The sequence below is a fragment of the Anguilla anguilla genome, chromosome 10 (genome assembly GCF_013347855.1).
Source record: "Anguilla anguilla isolate fAngAng1 chromosome 10, fAngAng1.pri, whole genome shotgun sequence".
In the NCBI taxonomy this organism is placed as follows: Eukaryota; Metazoa; Chordata; class Actinopteri; order Anguilliformes; family Anguillidae; genus Anguilla; species Anguilla anguilla.
Genome location: NC_049210.1, coordinates 36,723,817 through 36,751,330, shown reverse-complemented (window position 1 = coordinate 36,751,330; position 27,514 = coordinate 36,723,817). Strand labels below are relative to the sequence as shown.

At 41.6% G+C, this 27,514-nt stretch overlaps 2 protein-coding genes across 4 annotated transcripts in view; both read right to left on the bottom strand.

Moving 5' to 3' along the window:
- The window catches only part of adamts3 (ADAM metallopeptidase with thrombospondin type 1 motif, 3), an 87,287-nt gene extending 86,058 nt beyond the window's left edge, over nucleotides 1-1,229 (bottom strand). The window contains exons 1-2 of the mRNA XM_035379712.1: nucleotides 830-1,229; nucleotides 155-176 (exon numbers count right to left, since the gene is read on the bottom strand). Of these exons, the coding sequence (XP_035235603.1) occupies nucleotides 155-176; nucleotides 830-895 (88 nt within the window). The 5' untranslated portion in view covers nucleotides 896-1,229. The remainder of the gene's footprint in view (nucleotides 1-154; nucleotides 177-829) is intronic.
- Nucleotides 1,230-19,748: 18,519 nt separating this feature from the next.
- Nucleotides 19,749-27,514, bottom strand: part of smarca2 (SWI/SNF related, matrix associated, actin dependent regulator of chromatin, subfamily a, member 2) — a 39,431-nt gene continuing 31,665 nt past the window's right edge. For 2 of the 3 annotated variants that reach the window (XM_035436213.1, XM_035436214.1), the window contains 6 exons: nucleotides 25,967-26,184; nucleotides 23,250-23,355; nucleotides 22,773-22,874; nucleotides 22,180-22,306; nucleotides 21,939-22,063; nucleotides 19,749-21,137 (listed from right to left, as the gene is read on the bottom strand). In XM_035436213.1, the coding sequence (XP_035292104.1) occupies nucleotides 21,102-21,137; nucleotides 21,939-22,063; nucleotides 22,180-22,306; nucleotides 22,773-22,874; nucleotides 23,250-23,355; nucleotides 25,967-26,184 (714 nt within the window). In that variant the 3' untranslated portion in view covers nucleotides 19,749-21,101. Of the gene's footprint in view, nucleotides 21,138-21,386; nucleotides 21,395-21,938; nucleotides 22,064-22,179; nucleotides 22,307-22,772; nucleotides 22,875-23,249; nucleotides 23,356-25,966; nucleotides 26,185-27,514 lie in introns of all 3 variants that reach the window. The other variant, XM_035436212.1, reaches the window with a different exon arrangement.

Genomic DNA, 27,514 nt, shown 5'->3' with positions numbered 1-27,514 from the left:
AATTGCTATACTATTCGTGGGAGAGTGCATACCACACGCAGACATAAGTACACAGGTACTTGGTCCTAGACATACACTTATTTAAAAAGCCTGTGCAGGCTTTGTAGTGTGTACCATTATTTGAGCCATCATTTGAGAATATTCAAATGCTTACCTTCTTTTTCTACATCGCCAGCCTGAAAGGAAAACCCAAATGTATTTTCAATCAATTAGACAAAAGCGAATAAAAGTAAGACGCATGCACACTGTCCAAAATGTTCACTCAACTGACTCAGTGTAACTCAGTGTCCAGTTTTACTCAGGAGTCCCCCTAGATTATCTGAGCTGGCAAAAGTTCAACTTTCGCTTTCACATGTTTCGAGTAAAACATCACATCCAGTAACAGCAATTCATCGAAATTATATATATTCTAAAATAAAACCAAAAGGAATATTCAAAGTGAATACTCAAACGTCTCTCCCATTGACGGCTAAGATACAGGTCAACGTTTTCTGTAGTTGATGGACTGCAGCACTTTATAGCTGAAGTGCGCACAAATATGTACAGAATTCTGAGAAAAACGCACAATTTTCTACCGCCAGTGTCAGATACAAAGTGTATAACACACCGGCGTTACATGGGATTTTCAAAATTTACCGCTACTCAGTTTACACAAACAGTTGTGGGGCAGATAATACTGTCGAAATTGACACTTCGTGTCATCGGTTGCTGAGGAATACTGGTCAAGATGCACTTCAGAGTTCACAACTTTATAACCGCCTTGTGTTTACGCTGACTAGTTTGCTAACTTCATATTCTATGAGCAAAGCAAAGGGAAGAGGTCACTTACCTTGTCAGCTGAAGTCAGACTCAGAATAATTCCAGCTATAGCTACGCATAGTGACAGGAGAACCATCACGAGTCGATTTCACTTTAGCTACCTAACGCAGAAAAATGATTTAAATTCAGACCTACAGAGTATATTTTCCACTCCTGCGCAGCGAAAAAAAACTTTATCCACTTGTTCAAAAGTTGTACGCTTCAGTACAATTTGCAACACGTTTTAGATAATAATACAAAATCAAAGTGAAGTTTACACAGGGTTTCAGAACTTGATCACTATTTCTTGTTTGTTACTGACTATGAAAAGTTGTTAGTAAAAAAAAAAAATAAAAATCCCTAAGAAGACTGTTAGTGTGAGTGAGCTCTGTGTTCAGAACAGAGCGGTGTCTGAGCTCCTGCAACCTGGCACTTCGCTCTGGCTAATAAACTACAGACCAGCCCTGATGTGACGTCACTGTCTCCCCTTTTTCATCGAACACATGGTAAAAAAAAAAAGAAAAAATAAAAAAGAAAAAGTTTGAAAGAAACACATGGTAGCACTTTCCCTCGAAGTGAACTAATGTGAAGGACAGGCCGCTGACAAAATACGAATGGTTAAAAAAAGTTTGTTTTCGAGTGTTTTGTTAAAACTGCTTGAAGTACTGACCTCTATATTGTATATGGAAATTCAAATGTTCATTTATTGTATAGGCTAGTATACAAAATATCTAAAGTTGATTGTCAACAATCTGCAAACAGAAATATAGGAACGATAAAACAATCAGTGCTTTGTCTCTCAAGTTAAATAGGCCTGTGAGTATAATAGTTGAAGCCCTATATATTGTGCACGTGTATGTAAATGTATGACTATCTCAAAAGGGAACCTATTCATAATATGGTAAAACAGACAGAAAAACAAGATAGAATTAGTTAAATTAAACGATTATGCTAAGAATCATGAAAACAAATATTTATTTATTTATTTGTTTGTTTATCATTTTAAGACAGATATCATCAAGACAGACTCCAGTGAATGGGAGCTAAGGAAGCAGCACTTAAATTGAACTTAATCCTCTGGAAAACATTGCATTGTGCAACCTTGAAATTGATATTGCTTTATTGTGAGGCTTTATGAAGGAATACTATATTACAGTACTTGCAATTTATTGCACTCAATCTTAGGACTGCACCACTGTGGTAACTGCATTTTGAATGTCCACTCTAATTCATTTAGCTCATTTAAATGTGAGAAAAATACATTTTTATACTATGTTCCCAATCATATTTACGATGCTCTGTATTGTATAACGTTTTTGTTATTTTCAAAAATATTACTAAAAATCAATCAAACGCATAAATAAAAACATAGTGCACTTATGTATAGAAAACAACATGAGTAAACTTGTGCAGCACAATGAACATCATTCTAGACATTGCATTTGCTTGCAACAAAGTGCTTTACAAACAGATAAAAAGTGGTAAAATAAAAACATAAAGAAATGGCAGGATGCCAGGATGTGTAGTTCTTCAGTCATTAAGTATTCTTTTGATTGTATAAGTAGTTGAAATGAACTTGCCATTCAGAATTATTTGGTCTCCAATTGCCACACAATGCTTTACTCTTTAAAAGTTATGAGGTTACTGACAGACCACTATACTGCTGCGTGAATACTTGCCGTATACTGTCATTTTGCATGCAAGATGTTTTCTAATTATCTAGAATATCTTTTTTTTTTTTGGTTATATTAATTTTACGTGTATTGCAAATTGAACATTGGATTTGCATCATCATATTACATAACAAGTTATGATTTGAAAACAGAAAGCTGCATTCTGCATTAGCATTCTGTGAAATGTTTAAAAATAGTAGCACGGAATTCCATTATGCGTTAAGGCAGTCCAGGGCATATTTTGCAACATAAGTTTACAAGATGCCTGACTATGATTCCATAGACAGAAAGCATTAGTTTCACATCAGACAAAATACAGCAGATAGGTGCATTTTCTCTGCGATACACAAACAGCAGCCATTGCAATTGAGAGCATGCAAAGGATATGAAAGAATGCATGATCACCACTTACTTAATTTCAAGTACAGCTGTATTTTTTTTTTTCTGTGAATGGTTAGGTCCAATAATCTGTAATGTGATGGAAATAAAATAAATCTAATATTTTGGTATGTGATGCTTGGTCCAAACTCAGTTTCTTTCAAGCAGAGCAGAGAAGTGAGAATAATTTTTTATTGTTTTCTTTTTGTAACTTTTTTATAATGCCTGGGTCAGTTTGATTCCACTATGAAAATATATTTTACACTTACTAGTGACCACAAGGACATATGTTCACTCTCATTATACACCACATAGCATAGCACAAATTGTTTTATGACGTGATTATCATGGTAGTCTTGAACTGAGGGGTCTATTTTCCAAAGTGCTCCACCCTCCAGGCTCCTCTGCAACCCAAAAACCTAAGAGGATTTACAGTAGCAGTAAAGGTAATCTGTGAGACACGGGCTGACATCACATGTGTGCGACACATGACTACCGTTGTGTCTTTTATCGAGCACAACTAAGAGGTCGCTCCTGCAAAGTCAAGAAATTCTGCTTGCGGCAAATAAATCTCTCTCCTTTTCTCCTTCCCTTCTATGCCGTCAGAAGAGCATTTCATAAAGTCTGCACAAGATGAAAATAGAGCTGCTTCAACATCAATGCTAATATATACTTTCTCTCCATGCATATTCATTGTAATAAACAAGTACTTCAGTGCGTGTGCTTTTGCAGCTGCCTCACAGGTGAGCTGCGGTTTTTGGAGACGTGATCCCCGGGCACATCTGCCTGCCTCATGCGCTGAAAGACTCCAGCAAAAAAAAAAAGATTCCTCAGAGCTAGCAAACATGGGTATCATTCCAGTTACTGTCCAGCTCCCTGTCAGCCATCATTTGCAGGTGAAATATGGCAAGCGGTTCCCCCATTTTGGCTCTTTGACTGATTATCAATGAACTGGGCCAGTGACTGGTATAGTAAAGGTTGTAGGTTCGACGGTGCCATTGAATAAGGTACTTTCCTTAATTTCAGTAAATTTTGTTACAGAAAGTTTAATAAATGCATACTGCATCAAAATTTGCATCAAGTGGCTCTGGATAGTAGCATTTTTTATGAAAATAAATATTTAAAAATAAGGCTTTCATTTCTTAACATTCTACATCCTTAGGAATGCATCACTACAGAAATGAACTAAAAAAAAATAGTTGCCATCTAAACTTTCAGCGGACTGCTCTGGAGAGCTTGTGGAAGGCTTCATGGCATGTGCGAGGAAGTGACCGACTTTCCCTGTGATAAATAGAGCCTTTCTCTTCTTTGCCTTCATTCATGTAGCTAATTCCGCAGGCATTGTCATCGTTGATTGAAGAGGCGCACATGGGAGGGAGCCTGAGAAACAGTTTCTGTCCAGGTTCCTGGGCCCTGTAGATTTTATTAGGGAGTAAAATACAATGTCAGCGGGGCCTTTGTCTTTTGATTTACTTTAATTCTGAAAACCCCCACCCTCCTGGGCCGCCTTTCAATTTAAGCCATAAACAAAAAAAAATGAGGTCGTAAACCAGAGGAGGGAAGTCCAACTGTCTTTAGCCGCAACCTATATTTGGACTGAATGATGAGTGCTAACAGATATGCATCTTTCATCTATAGAAACATCCGCCATTTCTCCATTTTTGGCTAGGCGAGCAAATATTTGAAATGTAGGCTAACATTGTATAGAACACTTTCTTGTACATCTCTGTGACCGTCGATCCACTCTGAAAATAAATCCAGTGTTTACATACTTGTGAACTGGGTCAGAGCCAACATAATTTTTTGTCTGTTTTTTTTTTCATAATGTCATGGTAACCTTAGAGTACTTCCTGTTAGTTGCAGTTTTATTGGCCACTAGCCATGTTCACTCAACTAAACAGTTAATATCAACAAAAGGGTTCGATTTCACTGTGTACCATAGCTGACCATCCTTAATTCTCTTTCAGTCACATGCAGCAATTAGTGGTCGGCCTGTTGACTTGTGATTTGAATGAGATAGCAGTCTTAGAATTTGACAAATAGCAATTTTGAACATTGCTGACCATGCTTATGTCACAATGGGCCGGACAAGCTGATGAATGTGAAACAGGCACTTAAAGTTTTTTCTTTCTCTCTCTCTCTCTGTCTCTCTTTCTCCATCCTTCTCTTTCTGTCTCTCTGCCGACATCTTTGATTTTGAACAAAAACAGGAGAAAACAATGGCATCTGACTGTCCAATGCCACTTTGACAACGTACACGGCGCTGATCAGTGACCGAGTCTTACTGGGATCAATGGAAGTTTTGTTTCAATATGTCACTGGAACAGAGAAAAGGTATAGTGTTCAAATTCTTTGGTGCTAACAGAGAAATTCCAGGGGAGCAACACATTTTGACGTAATTCAAAACACACTTGTCATATTGTGAAAAGGAATCTTTCTTTCCCCTCTTCCTCACAGATCACGGTTTATTCTTTGTTTTTCTTCCATGCTATTACACATGCATGAATGCCCATAAATAGTCCTGTTAAAAGAGAAAAAAAAAAACCAGACAGAAAAAAAAAGCTTGAATGTGTAATAGTTTGCATACAAATAGAGGGACTATTTACTGCTTTTTATACTAAGAGCTGTTTCCCAGAACAACGATAGCTACCTTAAGCTTCCTGAATGTGCAAGGTCTTTGTGCGCATCATGGCTGGTAATTATCAGGTATGGGGTCCGGCTGTGTCGTAGATGCCGTGTCAGTGGGAATGCCATTGTCGCGATGGTCTCTGGCACCGCACCAGAACCCGGACCCTCCTGCGCCAAGCGTTGCTGACGGAATGGAGTTCCACTGCAGTCGCACGGCAACCGAGGCGGCAATCTGGAAATATTTTAGCCATTTAAAAAAGGGCCTAAAGAGCATGACAATGTGTAAACTCTCAACAGGAGATTTCGAGAAGGCCGGGTGGCAGAATGCTATTTCTCCTTTTACGAGCCAGAGGGCCGTGGTTAAAAAAATAAATTAATAAATATTCTGAGGAAAGTGACCTACTTAAAGGTGGATATAGGTCACTGTAGGATTCTATTCATGGTTTTTCCCCCACCGGCTTTCCGTTAGGCAAGTGGCTTGAATGAGAAGGAATGGTGTTTAATGAGATGTCACCTTTCCTTATTGTCCATCACCATGGGTCCTCGTGGCATTAGGAATGCGGAGGGGGGTCATTTTGTGAATGCACAGTACTGTTTTCATGCGAGAAAAAAAAAACCCCCAATGGTGATACTGAACAGCTGGAAGATTTTAAGCGACTCTGATTTTGTACCTCTACCCAGGTTGCTTTCCAGAGTTTAACTGCGCATTCATTCATTTTTTTTCTGTGAACTCACACCGGGGGAAATTCTGACCAACCGGTGTCATTTTTCAGCCGTCACCATAGTTGCACTGAGCTGCCATTTGTATTCCTTTCTCCTTGTGTTCATCAGCATTTTCATTGGAATTATTCACCGTATCCACTCCACTAACTTACGAATGCAACCATCCCTTATTCACAGACCACTGGAGAAGATATCACATGGTTAACCTTATGCAGAACCATGTATAGGATGCCCACTTTTCAGCCATTGCACCATGACCAGAAGCCAGGGACATTTCAAATATACCTTCAAGCACAATCGGTTTTGACATAATGCTGATGCTTTTGTTAGAAAATTTGGTGATGTTTGCTTTAGCCATTAAGTAAGAAAGGCTCGATTTTGAGTACACAAATACAGCAAAGCATTAAACTTACAAAGAAATACATTAAATAGTGTTTGGCCCTTTCAAAAAGGCGTAGAAGCACATGGTAGTTTTGTAATTAATCATATTTATCAGATTGAGGCAGATTGACACTAATGTAATCAAATCTGTATCCAGTGACAAATGATACTTGGACACTAATGTGGTCAGAGGTTAACAACTGAACCATTTCCGAGGGTCTTGTATTGTAAATTATGGGTTTAAGAATTTACCCCAAACCAACTAATCATCATATTCCCTTAGCTCTGGGTTAAGTCTGTTTTAATAGTGGCTGCTGTCATCAGATATGGATGTTTTGGTTTAACTGGGATGAAGTTTGCACTAAAGAATGCATACAGTCCAGAAAACCTAAACATGACTTACAGTCATATTACCATGGACGAGGAGTCTTCGGAGGAGAAATCTCTAATTGACTGAACACAAAAGGACAGAGCTTGGTGCAGAATACTAGTTAGCCAGAAGGGGCACTCTTCAAACCACATACAACCAAGGCTTGCTTCAGAACAACACTTATGGAGAATTTTTTTCATTATTTTGTAATTTCCTATCACACTAATCACATAAAATCTCCTAATTAATTCCTAATTCCTCTTAATCTGATCATCTGTGGCATGATTGGTTAATTAAATACTTGGATGTGCAGCAGTAAAGATTGTTCTGGAACAAAATTACTTTCGTTATATATGTAATTCCAATGGATGGGAACCATGAGAACCATGAAGAAAATGTACTTGCTTTATTTCCTTTTTATAGTCAAGTTATCATCTTAGTTCATCAGGTTTACGATTATGTTTAAGTTGGACTTTTCAAAATTAAGTTTTATTAAGCAAAAACTTGGGCAAGCCCAGTGCCAGCAACATGGCACGTCACTGAACCCAATAAAGAAGCAGTTGTAATGTTCCCTTTTAAATCCCAATGCACTGAGATGGGTGAATGGTGGATGAATCAGGATGCAGTTCCCTTTTTTTACTTTTAAAAAAGAAGAAGTTTTTTTTGTTTCATTCAGCCATCCGCCAAGAGTATGGTGTGTGACAAAAGGCGCGACTGAATGATTCAAGATAGTGTTCTGTGGAGCAATGCGTCACAGGAAGGCTCGAACGAAAGTTCATTTCACAAATCAGCATTGTGCCCCCTTTTGACGAAAGCGCTGAGCCGCGGGGGAGCCTATTGCACCGCAATAAAATACTTAGTCACCCTGCGTCTTCAGGAAGTCCGTGCTCAATTTGGCGTGCTTGCACACAGAATCGTATACGTCAGCGCCACTCTCTTTGAAGATGAAAAAACAATCGCTTAAGACACAATGGCAGTCCACGGATGCATGGCATATTGAATGTCAATCCAATATGAACTGATATTCTACAGAAATAGTATGGTAATTGTTGTGGTCCACTATAGCATTATCAGGATTTTTCAAGTTGATTGATTTGTTATGAAGTTAAGACTTTGAAAGAAGAATTTTGCTAAGAATATTGGTGGAAATACAGCATATGTTTATTTTGTTCAGTATTCTGGCTTTTCAGTATGACCTACTTATAAATTCAAGCGTAGTCTCATTGGAAGACACAACAAAGTATAATTGAGAGGAAAAGTCTGTAGTGGCCCAAATTCCATGTACTGAAGTATGATTGTAGAAAATTTCCAGTGTTCACTGTGTCTGCTCAATATGGCAAAGAACTAAAAATAACTTTAAAAAAAAAACCGGGGCCTGCTGTTGCTTGGAAAAAAAATCCGTGGCCATAAAATTGCCAGTGGTGGAAATGCAGCAGAGCAGATTCTCACGAGGCCCCAGTACAATATGGACAGTATGCAAGGCACTGGGTGACGCATAGCACAGTCACGTACAGGGGCATGGGAGGGAGATGCCCCTCTTCCTGTGCGGGATGAGCACGGGTGCGTTCCCGGCACAAACTCGCATCGCCTCCAGAGTCGTCTGCAGACCAGACAGACACGCTGTACGCCCCCTGTCCCCCAGTGTTGATACTGGCCAGGTCAGCTCGTCAAGAAACCAGCTCCACGGGAAAGTCTAATATTTGAACTTTTCCCTCTTATTTTGCTGCGGCGTGTTGACTTGAAGGCTGAGCTTTGTGAAAGAGCTGACAACCAGACTGCTAAAATTCCTGAGCGGAGATGCGCCGGCTTGCCCTTGGATTGCCATGATTGCATGTCGATTCCCATAAAATCAATGCTGGAATAGTGTTGTTCCTCATTGCTGTTTCCTATTGGATGGCAGTGTAGTATAATGGCTAGGGAACTGGGCTTGTTCAAGGTTCAATTTTCAATTAGCAACTACTACAATAATGTTGTACCCTTGAGCAGGATACTTAACCTAAATTAAGTTTTAGTACATATACAGTTGTATAAAGGACATTATGTAAAAAATATATATATAAATAAATTAATATGGATCATTTAAAAAAGGTGTGTGAGTCGCTCTGGACAAGAGCGCCTGTTAATTGGCTTTAATGTAAGGTAATGCCATGCAATTCCCAGTTTTACGTCTATTGGTATTGAAAACACAGAGGGCACAAAAGACCCTCTCATTTCAACTTATTTTGCTCTTATTCACTGAAATGTTGCAATGTGGCTGTGCTTGATGCTTGCACGTGTGATGTATCAGTATACAGTGGGTTAGCCACAAATCCTTCTTTAAGAAATGCTAATACAAGCCACTGACTCCCTGTGGTTCGTAAAGATCCCTGTAAAGAATCCAAGCGTCCTGGTCAACCCCTAAACCGGCTTTCTCTGTCTTGCCACCTGTTTCCATTCCCCCTCCAGGCTTCTGATTGGCCATTTCCCCATATTTCCTACCTTTGTTCTTAATCCAGGTCTTAAAATTAAAATGTCTAATTTCTGCCTGAAATCACTGAAATTGTAATAAACAGAACTGTTTAAAGTTGAATGAGAGGAAATTAAATGTTTTGGACATCAAATTATTTCATTTGAGGGGTGCTAAGCAATGAGTTTTAGCTAAAAAGTCCATGTCCAATGAACACGTAGTAAGCAAACGTATTCTCAATAAAAGAAATACTGTTATATAAAACAGGAAAACCACAAGAGTGAAAACTGCAATTTTCTTCTATTTTTGACAAGGTCTTTGAGGTCATTCAGTGTCAGTACTGACCAATAATGGCCTTCACTGCTCACTGGGAAAAAAAATCGCCCAGAAAACCTGGAACATTCAACCTTACAATATTAACGTAAAATGGAACATTTTCATTACGTGTAGCCACATTTTAAATATAAATTTGAGTTTTTTTATTCTGGTGATCTTAAATGTAATCTGTATCTGAGCCGAACCTCGTACTCACTCACCAAACAATTTTGGTTGTTCGTGGAAAGTGGGGTGTTGGCTCAAGCCGAAGATCACAGCGCCAGGAAAGGTCATCTTCATGACGTTAACTGGCTTTAATACGCTGCTTACGCACAGATATATAATACCCGAATACCTCAATATATAGTACCTTGCATTAAATTCACAGCCAAAGCCAACCAGAAAAGCTTAAAAAATATACAAAATTTAAAACTTGGAATATTTCCATTCAGAGAGTAAAACATCCAGATCCTGCTCCTGTCGTCTGACCCCTGTAAGACCTCAAAATTCGCCATCTGTTCAACCAAGTTATACCCTATTTACACAATATATCGTTTTGAGTCATATCTGACAGCTGTTGTAAGTATGCAGCTATGCATAAAATGTGATTCCTGAGGTGGCATAAAACGGCCATTATAGCCGAAAATATGATAAGGACAATGATGCAAAAAAAATGTAGGCATCGTGGTTTCAGTTTTAGATTCAGATTTATTTCATTGTCACAACATGAACAAAAGACGTATGCATTCTACGCGCATTCATTTTCATAAACATCCACTTTCTGGGCCATTTTATTAGGTAATAACTGCTCTGTGTATTGTGGACGTTGACTGACCGCCAAAGAGGGGCGGAGCCATTCTAACATGATACCACCTTTTATGCAGCAGATATTAGGCTACCTGGAGGAAGACAAACAAGCGGCCCTTGAAATTAAACCCTAACTCAAGGTTAAGAAACTTGACAACACGAACCCGTTTCCTCGCGGCTCTGGGTGCCATCCACAAGAGACCTCTTTTAGCTCCTGCCAGAGAAAATTTCCTTTGAGAGCGTGCTGGCAGAAATCCGAGCGCTCGGGGAATTCGAGGTGTGCAGCAGTGCACACCATTTTAAATTTCAATTTACCCCGTTCGTTCTGTATGACCTTTGTCCTCTCACACCTGAGGTATTCTTTCCACAGATTCCACTATTTTCCAAAACGTCCACATGCGAACGACCACAAGTGAAATGTGTGCCGGAGTCACTGAGAGCGAGCTCACCGCATACTGCGCATAGCAGTGCATATAGTGGGTATAAATATATATTTCAGACAAATAATTTTTGCAAACGCAAATTGAAGCCATTAGTCATTGAAGCCATTTCACATTAGTCAACATGTGTATAACTGGTCGGAGAAAGTGTCAAATCCCACGAGTCCAAATGTGTTATTGCAAAACTACGCTCACCCAAACAACCAGATGTGAACATTAAGGGGGAGAATATGATCTCTCAATAAGAAATACATCTGCTAGTTTCCGCAAGGGAGTCAAAACAGATAAAATGTATGTCGGCTTGTTTGTTTAGCGACTATAATCAAATTACAGAGGCCGTGGTGCGTCTTAATCCGAGCAAGTTCTCGGTTACACTTTCTCAGTTCCACTTGTATTCCCATAAACGACTGCACGCCTGATTACCGAACCTGACACATGCTTTGCTTACCGTATTGCTCATTCGGTTATAGGTTAGCTGGAGAAGTCCCCAGCGCACTATAGCTAATGCGCATTTCCCGAAAATTGTGGTATAATCATGGGAGCTGAGGAGAGATTTGTTAGCCAACTCGTCCATTCTGCCTCACTGGAAACTGTCGAAGTGTGACAATACCAACTATTTCAGTTGACTAAACGCCATAAAATGCAAACTTAAAATGCAGCGCTTCTTACAAATGAATAAAGGCATGTCTCTAATGTTACGCATTTGCAAAAATGATCGTATTCATTATCGCACGCGTAGGCATTTGTCATTTCTCGCATTGGCGCATTTTCAAGCGGTAACCAAATCAGGTCTCGTTCGGTCATCTAACTGCAATTTTATCATTTCCTAAAAGTACATAAAAGCCAATACTGTAGGCCTATATACAACAGAAGGGGGGGGGGGGGGGGGGGGGGGGGGGGGGACAGTTGTGTCAAGTAGTTACTATTTAAACCCCTCTGGTGTTAATGTTGTACTTGTATGTGGAATGCATGACAATGGGGTCAGTGAAATCAATCTCGGCAAAGGAGTAAAATATTTAATAAATATATATATATATTTTTTTAAATCTTATTTTATAAATTCAATCAGTCCTCTGTTTTTAATAGTTTCAAAGCTTCTTAAAAGTTCAACAATGGCACCTCTGTGGATTTAATTATTCGGGGCCAGCATCCCATGGTAAAGTTCCTTAGACATAAATCCCTTGATTTAAGAATACCTGTCAGTTTTTTTTTTCTCAAAAGACAAAAATATTCTTTTAAATCAAATTACTGTATATCTTATGTAATACTCCCCTTGCCTTGTTAGATACATTGCAGCTCCTAAGTGCAGTCGGGATAAGTTGAATTTGCAATGCAATCACACTTTTATCCACATCTATACGTTGGCACAGTTGGTGAAATGCATTTAGAAAAGATGCAGGGTTTCCTGTGCGTTTTGTCTCCCTGAATGAGATAGCACACATAACCAACATTTCCTTCAAACGTAGAGAAAGGAAATGGTGCAGCTAACTATAGTGCTGCTTGCTTGTGTGGTTTAATTTGAAACTGCAACTGCGGTCATAAAATGGTTGCAGTCCTTTGTGGATGCCAGAAATCCATGGTGCACATTAGGTCAGAAGGAAAGGAAGCATACAAATGATGTAGTTCCTCATCTCTATGCTTTATTATCGCATATCAAGTGCACATTCAGTTTTATCTGGAGCCACAAAATTTAGGCCCGGTTTTGTTACTTGAGTAATGGGGAAACATTACAGCGTGCCAGTGTAGGAATGCGGCCCGTCGGGTGGTATTTTCTTGCTATAGCACCGGTTCTTGGGTCAATGGCACACTCCGTGGCTTGGAGTGAAATACTCACAATGCCGGTGGTGACTGTTGCTAGGGTCCCAGCAGGTCAGTGCAATGATTGGCTGTCACCTGGCCCAGGGAGGGAGGGATTGAGACAGCAGGGTTCTCCGCACCTTATCACACAAGTTTGGGGTATGATAAGTGCAGCGTAGCAGCATGCTTATATCAAAGCCCGTACTGTTTTACTGCTTCCTGCGGAGTCCCCGGTAAGCCGGTCATGTGCGGGGCCCGGTTACTCCCTTCAGTTGTCCTGTTATGCTCCCGTCCCCTTCGGCCGAGCTAGCGAATCACAGGGCTGGTGAAGGAGTTCAGGGAAACTGAAACTACAAATCAAGAACAGTGCTGTTGAATCACAGAAGATGATACGCACATAGCTCAGACCAGTCTGTCAAATGCAAAGCTGAGTGTTCTTTTATGATAATAGTAGTCGTAATAATAAGGATGATGATGATTATGATGATGATGAATGAGAATAATACACTTGTGTGAATGCCTCAAACAAGGCATTTCATTTATGTCATTACCATTCAGCTTCCATATTACATGCATAGGAGATTTCATATTTATGAGATATAGTGCATGTATGTATGCATATATATATATGTGTGTGTGTGTGTGTGTATACATATATATATATATATATAGAGAGAGAGAGAGAGAGAGAGAGAGAGAAAGAGAGAGGGGAAAAAGCCATATATGGACTGGAAGTCAAATGATTCATGAAACAGTGGGCAGTGATAGTTCCTCGAAACACATTCCATGTCAAACAGTATTTCATTTCATAGCAAATATAATGGCTATGGACAGTGCCATTATAATTTATGTCTAGACAGATGTGGCCCAGAGGTAGTATCTCACCTTGTCCTGTTTACACTTGGTAACTCAGCGGTCACTGCTTTCAGACAACAGAAAGAATTTTGTGTATGTATATCAACATTTTTGTAGAAGATAGATTTTGAAATCTGTCTCCATCCTTGAAGACATACTCTGAATAGGAATAACAAACTGCAAGAGTATTTCTATATTTTATAATCTCTTGTCAAAATCAATAACATACTTCATGTAGTTTCCATTTCGCAAAAAGCCAAAGTAGGTGGTAGAAATTGCCTTACAGTCAAAACAATTTGTGGACTAGACTCCCTCTGACACATAATCCCTGTTGAATATAAGAATGCAGACAAATAGGGGTGCCTGTACATTTCTGATGATGATATACCAGACAGGCCAGATATATCTCTGGCCGAACATATATCTAGAAATTGTAGCGGTCACTAAATTAAAAATATAAAAAAAGCAACGGAGATTGATAGTATATTAGATTACTGTACATTACAGGCATTTAGCAGATGCTACAGCTGGATATATACTGAAGCAATGGAGATTAAATACCTTGCTCAAGGGTACGACAGCAGTGTCCCACCAGGGAATCGAGCCTGTGTTACAAGCTCAGATTCTTACCCCTTATACAACAGTGCCAGCTAAGCTAGTTATCTGGAAACATTCAGCCTGTGTTAGTTTTAGGAAAGTATTTTTTGTTTTTGTTGCCTTCCATCATTACAAGGACACAACTATGATAAAATAATGTGACTCTGTCATATACCGTGATGAAATAAACAGTCAATATATATATATTACTATACAAAATACTATTTATTACAATTTTTATTGTAACTATTATTTATAAGCAGCAATGCAAGCACAGCAAATAATATAAGCATTGCATTCTTTTTCTGCAGCTGTTATACAAGCAGGGAAACGTATTGTTCCATTTGCTGGGAACGCTATTGAATGACTTTATGCTTCAGAGAGCCTTGCTTGGCTCGGTCAGGTAGGAGGACAGTGTCAGCAACAGCTGAACTGAGGCCTTCAGTGCACCAGGCAAACCTAATTAAGCATAAATGCTTGAAAGGTCAAACGTGGAGCCATTTTAACCGAGCAGGTGCGCTGTCACCGAAGCACGTACGTGGCGTGAATGGACCGGCCAGTATCACAGTGCCTGTTCTCCCGGTAAAAATAAGACAGCTGTACATACATATTTTTTTCAGAGATGAAAAGAGAAGTCACAGGAAAAGGGGGAAATTCCTCCACTCGCGAAAAGCCATCTTCTCCCTCGGTAAAGAATGTGTTTGGAGGAGGCCGTCAAAAAATTAAATTGTCAGAAAGCTTCCAAGAGCTAAATGCCTGATATGCCCTTTCACAATGCAGACACCTGCTAGGCCTGTGCTTTTCAATCCAGTTCCCCTTTCTGAGTTAAATTCCTCCAGAGCACATCAGATCTGAAAGGCAGCATGTATTGCCGAACGCTGGGCCCCCCGGCCTCCGCACGCCATCTCCCGCAGATCCCCCCTCCCCCCACTTTCCCATCTCTCCCCACTTCTGCTCCACTGCAGCCAATCAAATACAGGGGTACTAGCTGCCAATGAGGTAAGTGTGCGTGTGTTCTCTGATGGGAACAGAATGCTAGCTACTTAGCTGTTTTGGAGAGGTAAGAGTACCACAACTCTTGTTTGGCAGGTGCATAACATAGTTTGACCATACTAAAGTGGCAGTTAAAGTTCTGATGTTATGCTTGGCAAACGTGGACAAAAAACCATGAAAATAGACAGATATTTACTCTTGCCTTCACCAACAGGGACAAAGATGTAGCAATTTACAATTTATCACTCATCGCAATGGCAGTGCTTGTAGTCCATACGGTCCCTTAAAACTACTCATCGATATCCTTCGGATGCCAAACTTTATGAAGGGGCAAGATCTTTCAGCTTGGTTACAAATTGAGAAGTTGTAAAGCTCATTGTAAGAGAGAGTGATCTGGTGTGGCACATGCCCAGAGTACCTTAAATTATTTTATCTCAACAGTAACCACAAAGTAGCTTATCTTATGTTTTATATTTGAATGCAAAAGCACATTTTGCAATTCACCGCAAGTTACAGACGGTAAAATTCTTCACAGCATTATGCTGAGAAAAAAGACAGGGCAGAACTTCCTCTGTCTGAATCAATAGCCAAGCCTTTACTGCCAGAATGAGTTCTCTGGCATTGTTTCAGTGCAATATATTTACCGAGGGTGTATCTGCGATGTCAGTCTAAGTAGGTGCCTCCTGTTTGCAACAATTTCCAAATTTCCTACTGTTTCGAAAATGTGCCTCACTCTTGAATATCAATGTACTAAACCACAATTCTAAGCTTTTTTTGTGTGAAAAAACTTTTTGTTTAAGGACAGCAATACATTCATATATTTGTAATGCATAATTCCAATATTTGTTTCCCGCAGCACTATATCTTGATGTGCATCTGAAATGAATCTATAAACATGACAGAGATGCACAGATTGCAACTACAATTTTGCTGTTTATGTATTAGCTTACTTATTAAATCTACTACAAAGCAAAAGTGTATTAGTCATTTATTTGTTGTATATGTATTATATTAACATAATTACAAAGTATGTTACAGTAAAAAATAACCACAAAGCCCTGAATTCATTATTAGTTGGCCTTCCTACTAAATTGTGCATATTTCCATCTGACGTACCCATAATTGCCTCATCTATTACTTTGTTCTATTCTTGGACTGATGCAAGACCATAGTACTTCTCTGTTTCTACAAACACTTCTTATAAATTCAGCTCTTGAATCCCTTAGCAAGATAATGCATTACACCCATAATAAAGGATGCAAAAAAATATATAATAATAATTGGCGTTATATAAAAGAGAAGCCCTCTTTAAATATTCTTCTTCAAGAACTCAGCCAACCCACTAACCACACTACATATATTTAATAAACTTAATATACTTTTGGAGCCTATAAGACATGTTATGGTTACACTGATTGAATCACTTGCGACAGGGAAAACATGTTTTTAGCAAACTGCTAAACAAATAAACTAAAATCTGGCAAATTTGACACATTTTATTCACAATGACAAATATATAATAAAACAAAGTAACCATTAACATATTTGCATGGTTCCAAGGCTGAAAAAGATAAATAAACTCGAGAACTGGTTTAAATAATACATTTTCGATCGCAATACACACCTGAACTCCCAGTGAATAACAAATGGAAACACAACAGTTCTTCGATAGTGAATGGTTCTTGAGTTTCTGTAAGCAGTGCGGGTTGTTTTTCTGGTAAAGTTTTTGTACACCCATACCCTCGAAAAGGCATTAACTGACAAGATGGATTTCAAGTTTTCAGAAGTAATTCTGTTCAGCATGAGTTTTACAATACCTGGTGACATTGGCTGAAACTGTGAGTATAGACTAAAACAGTAAATTGATCTACAGTATTTTCATTTGTTGACTATGACTGTATGTATGTAGACTATACCGCTTATGATTTCCCCATTCTAAAGTGTTTTTCAGAAAAATTATTTACAAATTATGCACTGGTTTTTCTTCCATTGAACTTGATCTTGTGATTCATCGTCAGTCTTTAGTTCCTTAGTTGACAAATGCCCAGCTGATTTCATTCTCACTTCTCACAACTAACAATGCAAAGTGTTCCTCCTATTATCTATGCCAAGGTGGTGTCCTAAAGCCATTAATGCACACGTCATATGTCATATATGTCAAAATGTCAATACTGCACAAACAAATTTTTTTCCAATCAAGGTTTGCAAGATCACTGGTTGCAGCTGTATTTTAGAAAGCAACATGAATTACAGATTCTCTGTGCACCAACATTAGTGCCACCGGCTAGTTTTCTGTATTCGTTTGTGCAGTGGTGGCAGGTTGCAAAAGGGAACAAGCAGACAGCCCTGTCGTGGTTCCAGTTACATCCAGATGTTAAATGCCTCTGCAATATGACTAAAAAGTCTGGGAACACTATTTATGAATACTGTATTTCAGTACATCAGAAGGGTTTAATCCTGCAAACGCTCTAAATGGTCAATAATACCTCGGAAGGAAGTTTTGAGTTTTCAAAAATAATTGTGTACTCAATCACGAAACAACACCATGAAATATCTGACACTCAGGAACCGTGTTACAGACTTCCTTTTTCCTCAATGGACAGGAATTTGTGTACAAACTGCTGAACATAAAAAAAAGTTGATCTTACACAATGCATTTACCAGCTCAAAAAGCTCAAGAGAGATTGTGACATAAACATCAAACGCTGCAGAATTGAAATTCCTTCCATGGAAACAGGAAGAAAGCTTCTGAACGCTGACACTGGGCAGAACTGCGTTCGTTATGACGGAAGTAGCCAGCGATATCAATTTTAGCATGCATTTCTGGGCTTGAGAACTGCTGTATGTGCGCAAAACAACTCGAGCCCTTTACAAATCAAGTCGGCTGCAGGCAGTACCACAGCTCAGAAAACCTGCAGTCCCCTTGTGCCCCGCAGTCAGTTGTGAATGGACGGACTCCAGACCACTCCGCACTCAGTGTTGACCAGCTGTCTGCAAAAGTCCCTTCAGCTGCTGAGCCAATCAGAGTCCAGGGGGAGCCTCTGGATGAGGTAAACACTGGAAACGCTGGAGAGGTACAGGCAGACCTGTCACCACTCGTTTCCCAGAGGTGACGGAAAAGCAAAATCTAAGCTCAATCAAAGCAAGGCTCCTGGATAGACTCTCAGGATGGTTAGGATCTCATTTTCAGGTGTGCCGTTGTTTTGCATGTGTTTAGCTTTTTTAATCGTTAAACTGCCGGCGGCCACGTTTTACAACCAGAGGGAATTTCTGTCCAGTATGGCAAAAACATTTTTATCTCCTTCTTATTTATCTTGGATGATGACAATGAGGAAAAATAAAAGTAGCGCACGGCCCGTGTTTATCTTGTTCTCCCTCACAGTCCAGAGAATATTCAGGAAAGTTCCAGAAGATCAAGGGGCTGACTTAGTGCTGCACAGTAAAAGTTATTTTGTCTGCAAAAATGACCTGCCCTTACAATTATGGGTCCATTGGCCTGATGCGTTGAAGCCTCAGAAACTGAATTTCTTACTAGTCCAACACACACAAAGACACACACACACACACACACACACACTGGCGCATTGAAATCACTACATTTGAAGTCCAGTGAAATTCTGGCTTTCCCCCCCCTGTAAACCAGCTGTGACCTCTGGAATCTGAGGGGTGATGCTCCCCACCCTCCCCGTGATCCTTTTAAGTGGTGCAAATTTAAGATCAACAGCTCATTTGCTCCACCAAACCTAACGTGATACAACACCAGAAAATTAAGCTCCAATAGCGCGGGGCACCTGGCCCTTTCATTCAATCATACATGACTAATTTCAATGGGGAATCATCAGAGGATTCTCTGCAAAAGAAAAACGGGGGGCTGGACGCTCGGAGCCCGCTATCACTGGCACAATGCGATAATAGCGACGTCGCTAACAAAGGCCGAGCAAAGGCAACAGAGGAATAGCAGAGATGGCGCTGGCACCTGACTATTTCCATCCGACAACCCTGGCTCCGAGACGCGGATTAAGGTCCAATTTATCCATTTCTTCTGAGGCTTACCGCTGTCTAAACGGGCAGAAACTTCAAAGTGCAAGACAAACAGGGCAGAAATATATGTGTAGTCTTCGACGGGATCGGCTTAGTTTAGCCCTGTTTAAACGGCTGGAATACAAAAAGGGAAGATGCGTTTGATCTCTGGGAAAAGATGTGTTCGATCCCTCTTTCGCCCCCTTGTGTCCGACTCAGGCAACGCAGCTATACAATGTTCCTGATTGTGATCTTTCTTCAGCAGGCTCTCATACAGCCAATTTCAACAAAGATGATTCAGCAAAATAGCATGTTACCCTCTGTATTAAATTTTGTAGAAGGCATGCTTTTAGTGTATCAGCAAAATCAAATACTCGAATCGAATCCCAGTGGACTCCAAACCTCTGGTTTGATTCACAAGCGAATTTCAGAAAACAGTTTAAGCATGCAGAACCATAAGACATTTATGTGACATTTTCGAATGAAAGAAGAAGAACAACAGCAACAAAAAAAGGCACACAAAGATGGGTAATCAAAATCAGTGAAGTTTATTTGCCTCGGGCTATGGGTTACAACCACAAAGACATTGTGCAAAGAAAGCAAAGATTAAGTTACACTTTGGGGAAAGATGGGGGCTAGCACTGACCGCACATCAAAAAAGATATGTCTGAAGAGGGGGCCGGGGAGGGGGGAGGGGGGGTCATGTCGGGCTGCACATTAAACAGCATATGTCACAGGAAAGAGTACGCTCAAAACACTTAGGTGCCAAAATGGGCTCACTTCCGCGGCTATTAAGAGTCTGCTAACCGAGACGTTAAACGAAAAGCTCTTTACTTTTTACGTTTTCGAGGAGCGAATAAGCGAGTACAGGACGAAGAAGGCAAATAACGTACGGCATTTTTTTTTCCAACATTCAACAAAAATAGCATCATTAAACCGAGAGTATAAAAATATCCATAGCTGCAAGGCCGTTAATACATCGAGAAACACGATGAGATGAGCCGCCGAATCGGTTAAACGAAAACAGAAATGACGTCCGTTACGCGCGTAAGGGACCGGAGAGTTTTTCGCCCCTGGCGTTTGAGTTTGAGGACAAGCCCTTACGGCGCGCGGGAGGGCTTGCCCTCGCTGGAACCTGCCGACAAGAGCTCGCTCCTGCAAAATAACACACATCTCCAGAACCATCTCCCCAAGCTCAGCTAAGGCTGAAGTCAGAAACTCAAGGCATGGATATGGATATGTCCCTGTACTGTACAGCGGCGTTTAACTTCTCTGTATAATTTATGGTGAGCGAGCTGAACTGCGGCACTATTACAGATTACTATCAGATTACACGAGCCTTCTCTATTGAGCTAGAATATATAAACACTGTTAAAAACTTTATACATAATGCTTTTCTTTCGCAGCAAATCGCTGTCCGAGAAAAGCATTACGTGAATAGCGAACTGCCCGTCGGCACTTCGTAACTTACTTTTGGATCCGATCTTTTTCCGTAAATATCTACCTTTTTTTTTAGTTTTTCATTTTCTCGTTGCATAAAAGTTTTATTTACAAGCGTGCAGCGTGAGCGGGCGGGACAGCCTGCGGCGCGCGCCCGGAGCTGAGTGTCGAACAGGGCCGGCCCATCTCCCGCCGTTACACCGGGTCTTACTGCATAACAAAAGTGTACAGGTGAACCGTCTGGAGGATTGTGTGCTGTCATGTATTCTGAATAGATAAAAGTTTAGGGGGGGCGGGGGAGGGGGCAGGAGGGGGTTGGGATCAGAGATAGAGACACATTTCATCAAAAGAGAGGAAAGTCAATCAATTGAAAGCTTTAAAAAAAAAAAAAAAAAAAAAAAAAAAACAAGAAATGTGTTGTGCATCAGCTCTCCTCTTCCTCACTCTTCGTCGCTCCCGCTCCCTTCGGACTGGTCCTGCGAACGCACCAGACGCCCGTGTCACCATCGCTCGTTATCATCGGTCGCCGGCGGCGACTGACGCCACAGCTGTTATATCTGAAGGGCTATGACGCCGCGGGCTACGCGCGTGTTTTACTTCAATCTACGTCAGGAAAGCCCCGCAGAAACGCCCCACCCCCACGGGCTTACGAGCACGGGAAAGGAAAAAACCCACCACAGCCGAGACACACAAGAGAAGCCAAGAGAAGCCGAGAGGACACTTACTTTTTTCCCTGGAAGCGCAGCGGATAAAGACAGAGAGAGACTTGGTCACAGCTGAGGAGCGCATCGGGAAAAGCTCCTGAACTCTACTCATTCAGGGAGACTACAACAGCCAGGCTTACGCGAAAGTTACATTACATTACAGGAATTTAGCACATGCTCTTATCGTTAGCACAAGACCGACGTACACAACTTTTTTTTCCCTTTTTTTTTTTTACATAGCATCCATTTATACGGCTGGATATATACTGAAGCAATGCAGGTTAAGTACCGTGCTCACAGGTACAAAGGCAATGTCCTACCTGGGAATCGAACCCGTGACCTTAAGGTTTCAAGACCAGCTCCTTACCCATTACACTACACTGCTGCCCTAAAGACGAACATCAGCTACAGCGCTGTACACTCATTACCTGCTCGTCTACCGGTTCTGCTTTTGAAGGGGATTAACGCATGCAGGGTGAACTCTGACAGATAGAACAACGCGGGAGGCACGGCAGGAGGCGGGCGGGGCTAGACGAGGACCCTGTCAGGCTCGGAGGCGTCGCTAAGACCTACGTTGTCATCCTGGTCTTCCTCGCTGTCGTCGTCGCTGACGACGGGCTTGGCCTTGGCCCGGCTCTGCCGCTTCTTGCCTTTGTCGTCCTTCTTGCCGAGCTTGATCTTCACCTTCACCGATTTTGCTGCAGGAAAAGGGCGCGGGTTCAGATTATAGCCAAAGAGGCGGCAAAGACGCTTCGCTTTGTTATCCGAAGGTGTCAGGATAAAGGAGGTGCAGGGCAGGGGCCGGTAATCTTACATTCGGACTCGGACTCCTCGTCCTCCTCGTCTTCATCGGCGCTGTCGTCATCACTCTCCTCTTCTTTAGCGATCTTTTGTCGCGCGCTCTTGAACACCGACTGAAGCACGATGGAGTCTTCGTAGATCTGTAAAGACCCCGCCACGTTATAAGGGAATGTCAAATTGTTACACACTTGACAATAGCATTTCAGTATGACTGCAATCATGCAGTGTGTGGAGTACACAGAAGCACAAAACCAGCCAAATGGAAGCTGAACTTTGCAGTTACACAGTGTCACAGCTGAGGGCGATTTTAATGAAGCGCCCTTTGGCTGCAGGCCATAGCACTGTTAAAGGATTGCATTTACAGTGACACACCTAAGGGTGATTTTCATGAAGTGTGCTTAGCTGGAGACTACAGCATCGTTATAGGATTGCAGTTACACAGTGACACAGCTGAGGGTGATTTTCATGAAGTGCGCTTGGAGTGAGACTAAAGCACTGTTAAAGGATTTCAGTTACACAGCGACACAGCTGAGGGTGATTTTCATGTAGTGCGCTTGGCTGGAGTCTAAAGTGCAGTTAAAGGAGAGAGAAGCTCCGCAGACACACCTGGGATCCCTCCAGGTTGAACGTCTGGGCGTTGTGACAGAGGAGCATGACGTCCTTCTCCAGATCCCCCACGCTCCTGTATCTGTGGTTACGGACACGATCCTGCCAGCAACACAACACAGTCCAATCAGATAAAAAAAACTGCATACAGCAGGCCTTACCATTGGTGCCCCGTGAAATCTTCACCGTATGCAAAATAAGAACTCCCGAAAGTTTGAAAAAAAAAAATAAATAAATAAACTACGCCTGACTATGAATTTTGAACAATGGCTCAATAAAGTGTTGATGTCATGTTTGAAAGTATTTTACCAATAATATTGAAATATTAATCCCTGTTTTAAAGAAAAAGAAGAAAAAGATGCCTGGACAGCTAAACATTACCCATCACACAAACAATAGCAACAGAGACTCCTGTATTTGTACTCAGTGCAGTGGAGTGCAGGGCCAGGGCCCAGGCCCGGGTAGATAAAAGCCTACCTTTATCTTCTTGAAGTCCACGGGCTTCCTGATGAGCTCGTAGTACTCGGGGAGCTCCTTCCGCGAGGGCAGCTGGACGAACACCTCGCTGAGCTGTCGGTTGGACCTGAAACCGAGACCCAAGCTCAAAGCCCTCCGCCTTTTTACGCTCATTTACTGGACATCACCGTGGAAAGGGCTAGCAGCCGAGCAACACCACGAGCCGCCAAAGCGAATCCGACCGACGTGAACGTACATCGATTCTCGTCGGACGACAGAAATTGCTCGACACTGGATGTAATTGGACCCGTGAGTCGGTTACTGAAACGGTTGTTGCTCTTGGCAGGCGGACGGACTGGCATTGTTTAAAAAAAAAAAACGTTCCAGGCCGCAGAGCCCGAATGGAGAACGTACAGTGAGAAAAATACCGCAGAACCTAGCCAGTCCCAGGAACATAAATCAAACTCCGAATAATGGAGCGATCGACTGCCAAAGCCTGCCCGGGAGACCGCGCTCTGCACGTTTGCTCTTTACCGGCTGTTCTTTACGGGGCCACGGCTGGACCGGAGAGCGCGCCGAAAGCGGCGTCGGCTGTCTCCGAATGCCGCAACGACAGATGCGGCCGGTTTATATTCAGCTACCGCAAAAAAAACCGCCCGCGTCAGACCCCAGGGCGACGACCTGCGACGGCTCAGAAAAAATGCACATCTCCCAGATAATTATCCGCGCCGAGCCGGCAAGACTGCGGTTTCAGCCCGTGCAAGGGTCCACGTTTTAGTTCTAAGAACACGTAAAAAATAGAAAATAGGAAATAAATAAAGAAAATAAGCGAAGGCGGTTATGCAGAAAATCATTCAAAATTTTATTGTCTCATTTCAGAAGTTCAGCAGAATACGATAGTGCTGACGCAATGTCAAAAACGCACTGGTGCTACTACTGTACTTGCAGGACAAACTAATTGAGGGGCAGGGGGCTGTTGCTATAAAAGTAACCTATAAATGTAGGCTCAGTTAAAGCAGCTGGGCTTCATGTATTTGAAAGGCTGGAAATGGATTGCCAAAATGACAGCCTACTGGTTAATGACTGAGAAATATTATCAAATACAGTCACGCAGTTAAGTTTCAGAGCTGTATGATATAGCCTATTTGAAATGCCCATTGGCCTACAGTCGCAGCATTTTCACTGTGTAACCACCGGGGGCGCTGCTGAGCGAATAATCAGCAGCATAAAATTCTAACATTGGGGATGACAGTTACACATCCTCCCTGGGTGCCATTTATGGACAAATTACTCTGGGACACATCTTGTTTCTGATAACTAGCACCTCAACAGGATGTAGCGTGAGGGACAGTTTTTTTACGCAGTGCCACAGACGGCTTTTTAAATGTTGGGAGGGGGAAACAGGTTTCAACTGAACAGTTGTTTTGCCAACATGTCTATCTAGAGCTCCATGCGGTTCACTGAACACGTCCATCACTTGCGTTATCTGAGCTATGCAAATATGAGAGGAGAGCCCCCAAGCACAACAGCTTAATATAGCTGATTATCTGTCCTCCAAGACAAGCACAGCTCCTCTTCAAGTGCATGCACAGTCAAGTACATATCTCATATATACAGAAATACACAGTGCCAATCTTCCAACAAGGAAATATGATATATATAAATACCCGAAAAAATTATTTTTCATTTTGTTATGTGGGTGGAATCTATAATGTGGGATCCTGGTGACCTTACGTTTTTTCAGAATGTGCAGTATAATCAGGTCACAAGCTCACTGCATGTCCAGTTAGCATTCATGTATGGGAAAAAACATCAATCTGTAATCTAAAGAAAAGGACACAGCTGTAGTCAGGGTAACAGTATAGAGGCTATGAAATGAATACAGAGAAGCTGTTGACTTGGCAATAGGAAGTCTACCTGCCTGAGAACTTTGTTAGTTTGGAATCCGCTCAATACTCAAACTGAAGTTTCACAATTCAAACTATTTAACTGCCTGACCTGCTGCCACTGGCTGAGAGTTTGTGAAATCCCACTTGTGCTCTGAGAATCTGGGCTGAGCACCATCGAGCGAGGTGGGATCCAGTAAGTACCAGGTCGGCTTGGCCAAGTCTGGAGGCGACAGGGCTCCCTCTGGGGCAGCGTCAGTGTGAGTCTTACTTAACCGATAGCCAGCGCTCGTCACCGGTGCCCCGTGAAGGGAACCGTCTAGCCCCCCCCCCCCGGAGAAACGAACCGGCAGGCGGAAAAGCGTGCGGCGGTCGAGGCAGCAGCGAACGGTCATTAAGACCCTCTGCAAAGAATTACAACCCACGGAAAGGATGAATTCGACTCATGGAAAGCAGGTATTGGATTCTTGGAAAGGAGAGACTTGCAGTCAGCCAACGCACATTTCAGCAGACTTGGAAAAAAGGCAAGAATTTGACGCACAATCCCAGACCGACCGTCTGTCTATCGCCAGCACAATGAAATCATGTTTACTGAGGATTTACATTGCTTGTAGATGATGTAGTTTGGATTGCTGAAACCCGACGATGGTGTAATCGATATATTCTTCACGCGTTTCCCCTGACTCACAATAAAATAGCCCTAAAAATCGATAGCCAGCCCTTAAAAGGAAGGTTGAGAAACAACTGCATGCGCTATGGTTCTCGGCCAAATACACTCAAACTGGAATAAATATAACACACGTGCAGTGTCTGCGCAGACGATGTGTTTTTGCTTCAGGGAAAAGGACTTACCCGTCCCTGTAATTGATAACTGTGTCCACGATGGCGTTCATCTGTTTGGTGAGCTTCGGGGGGTTGGGATTGAGCTTCTCTGCTGGGGGTCGGCCCCGCCTCTTTTTCGCCTTCTCCCCGTCCTCTTTCCCGGAATCCTTGTCGACGTGTCTCCGCCGCTTGCGCTTCTTCAGACGGATCTCCTCCTCCATCTCCTCCAGATTGCCGTCCTCGACAGCCTGCCAGGGAAGATGGCAGAAAGATGGTTCTTGGTGGCCCATGCAAATGTTAGCTCCCTTAGTGGCCCATGCTAATGCTAGCTCCCTCAGTGGCCCGTGCTAACGTTAACTCCCTTAGTGGCCCATGCTAACATTAGCTCCTTCAGTGGCCCATGCTAACATTAGCTTCCTTAGAGGCCCATGCTAACATTAGCTCCCTTAGTGACCCATGCTGACGTTAACTCCGTCAGTGGCCTGTGCTAACATTAGCTCCCTTAGTGGCCCATGCGAATGCTACCTTCTTTAGTGGCCTCAGCTCATAGAGAAAGTGTGATAAATATTTTAACTTCTTTATAAGAGGTGTGATCAGCAAGGAAAGCAAATGATGACAACATATCCAACTACTAAACAACTACCCTCTTTATTATCAAGGCACAAAGCAAAATAGTGTCAAATCAACTCTATACAGTACAATTTCCCCTGACAGAGTGTGCTTTACCCTGATAAAGTACATTTTACCCTGACAGAGTACATGTTTAACCCTCATGGACCCATATAAATACTGTTACGATCTGAATTAACACTGGGCATTTCACTGTGTAGACACTTCATGGCTACCACACCATAAATGCACCATACAGAAAACTAGCATGTAGGCCTATTTCCGCTTGACATGATTGATGTTTCACAGTTAAACCTAGGCCTCTGTGAACTTTGGAACAGGGCAGAATATTAACTATGGTTCAGCAATGCTACTGGATGTCAAACATCATCTGAAATCACAAGACATCTTCAAAGACTTTACATCACATCAAACAAGTTTGTAATTCAAAACTTCAAAACTAGGTGAGAGACCGTCCAGTTAATCAGTATCATGTGTGGTCCTATACCTAGAAACACTTCAAAACCTTTCTTCTAAAAAAGTCACAAGTTCATCAGATCCTTACAAGCTTGTGCGCAGACAGGCAAGAGTTGACGTGGTGGAAATTATTTAAAATGACTATTGTCTGTTTGTATTTCCACTAATAAGTACAACGTGCTTAAGCCACCTAAAGCTCTAGAGTTTCAAAGGAAAGCAGTGTTCCAGATTTTGACCAAAATTAAAAATGTATTTTCTAGCCAAGAACATGTGGTCTCTACACAACCAGCACTTTAATTATAATGTCCCTAGAATTTCTTTGTGCATTTTTGAGTTTAGTGAAAAATATCTTTCTTGTTCATAGGAAGTATTAGCCATTTCCTGAATGTACTCGCACAGATTAGTCTAGTATCATCAGAAGTCTGAGTCTGTACAGATAATAGACTTGCAACCAATAAGAACACTTGGAAGATCACATCCATTTCTGAGAAA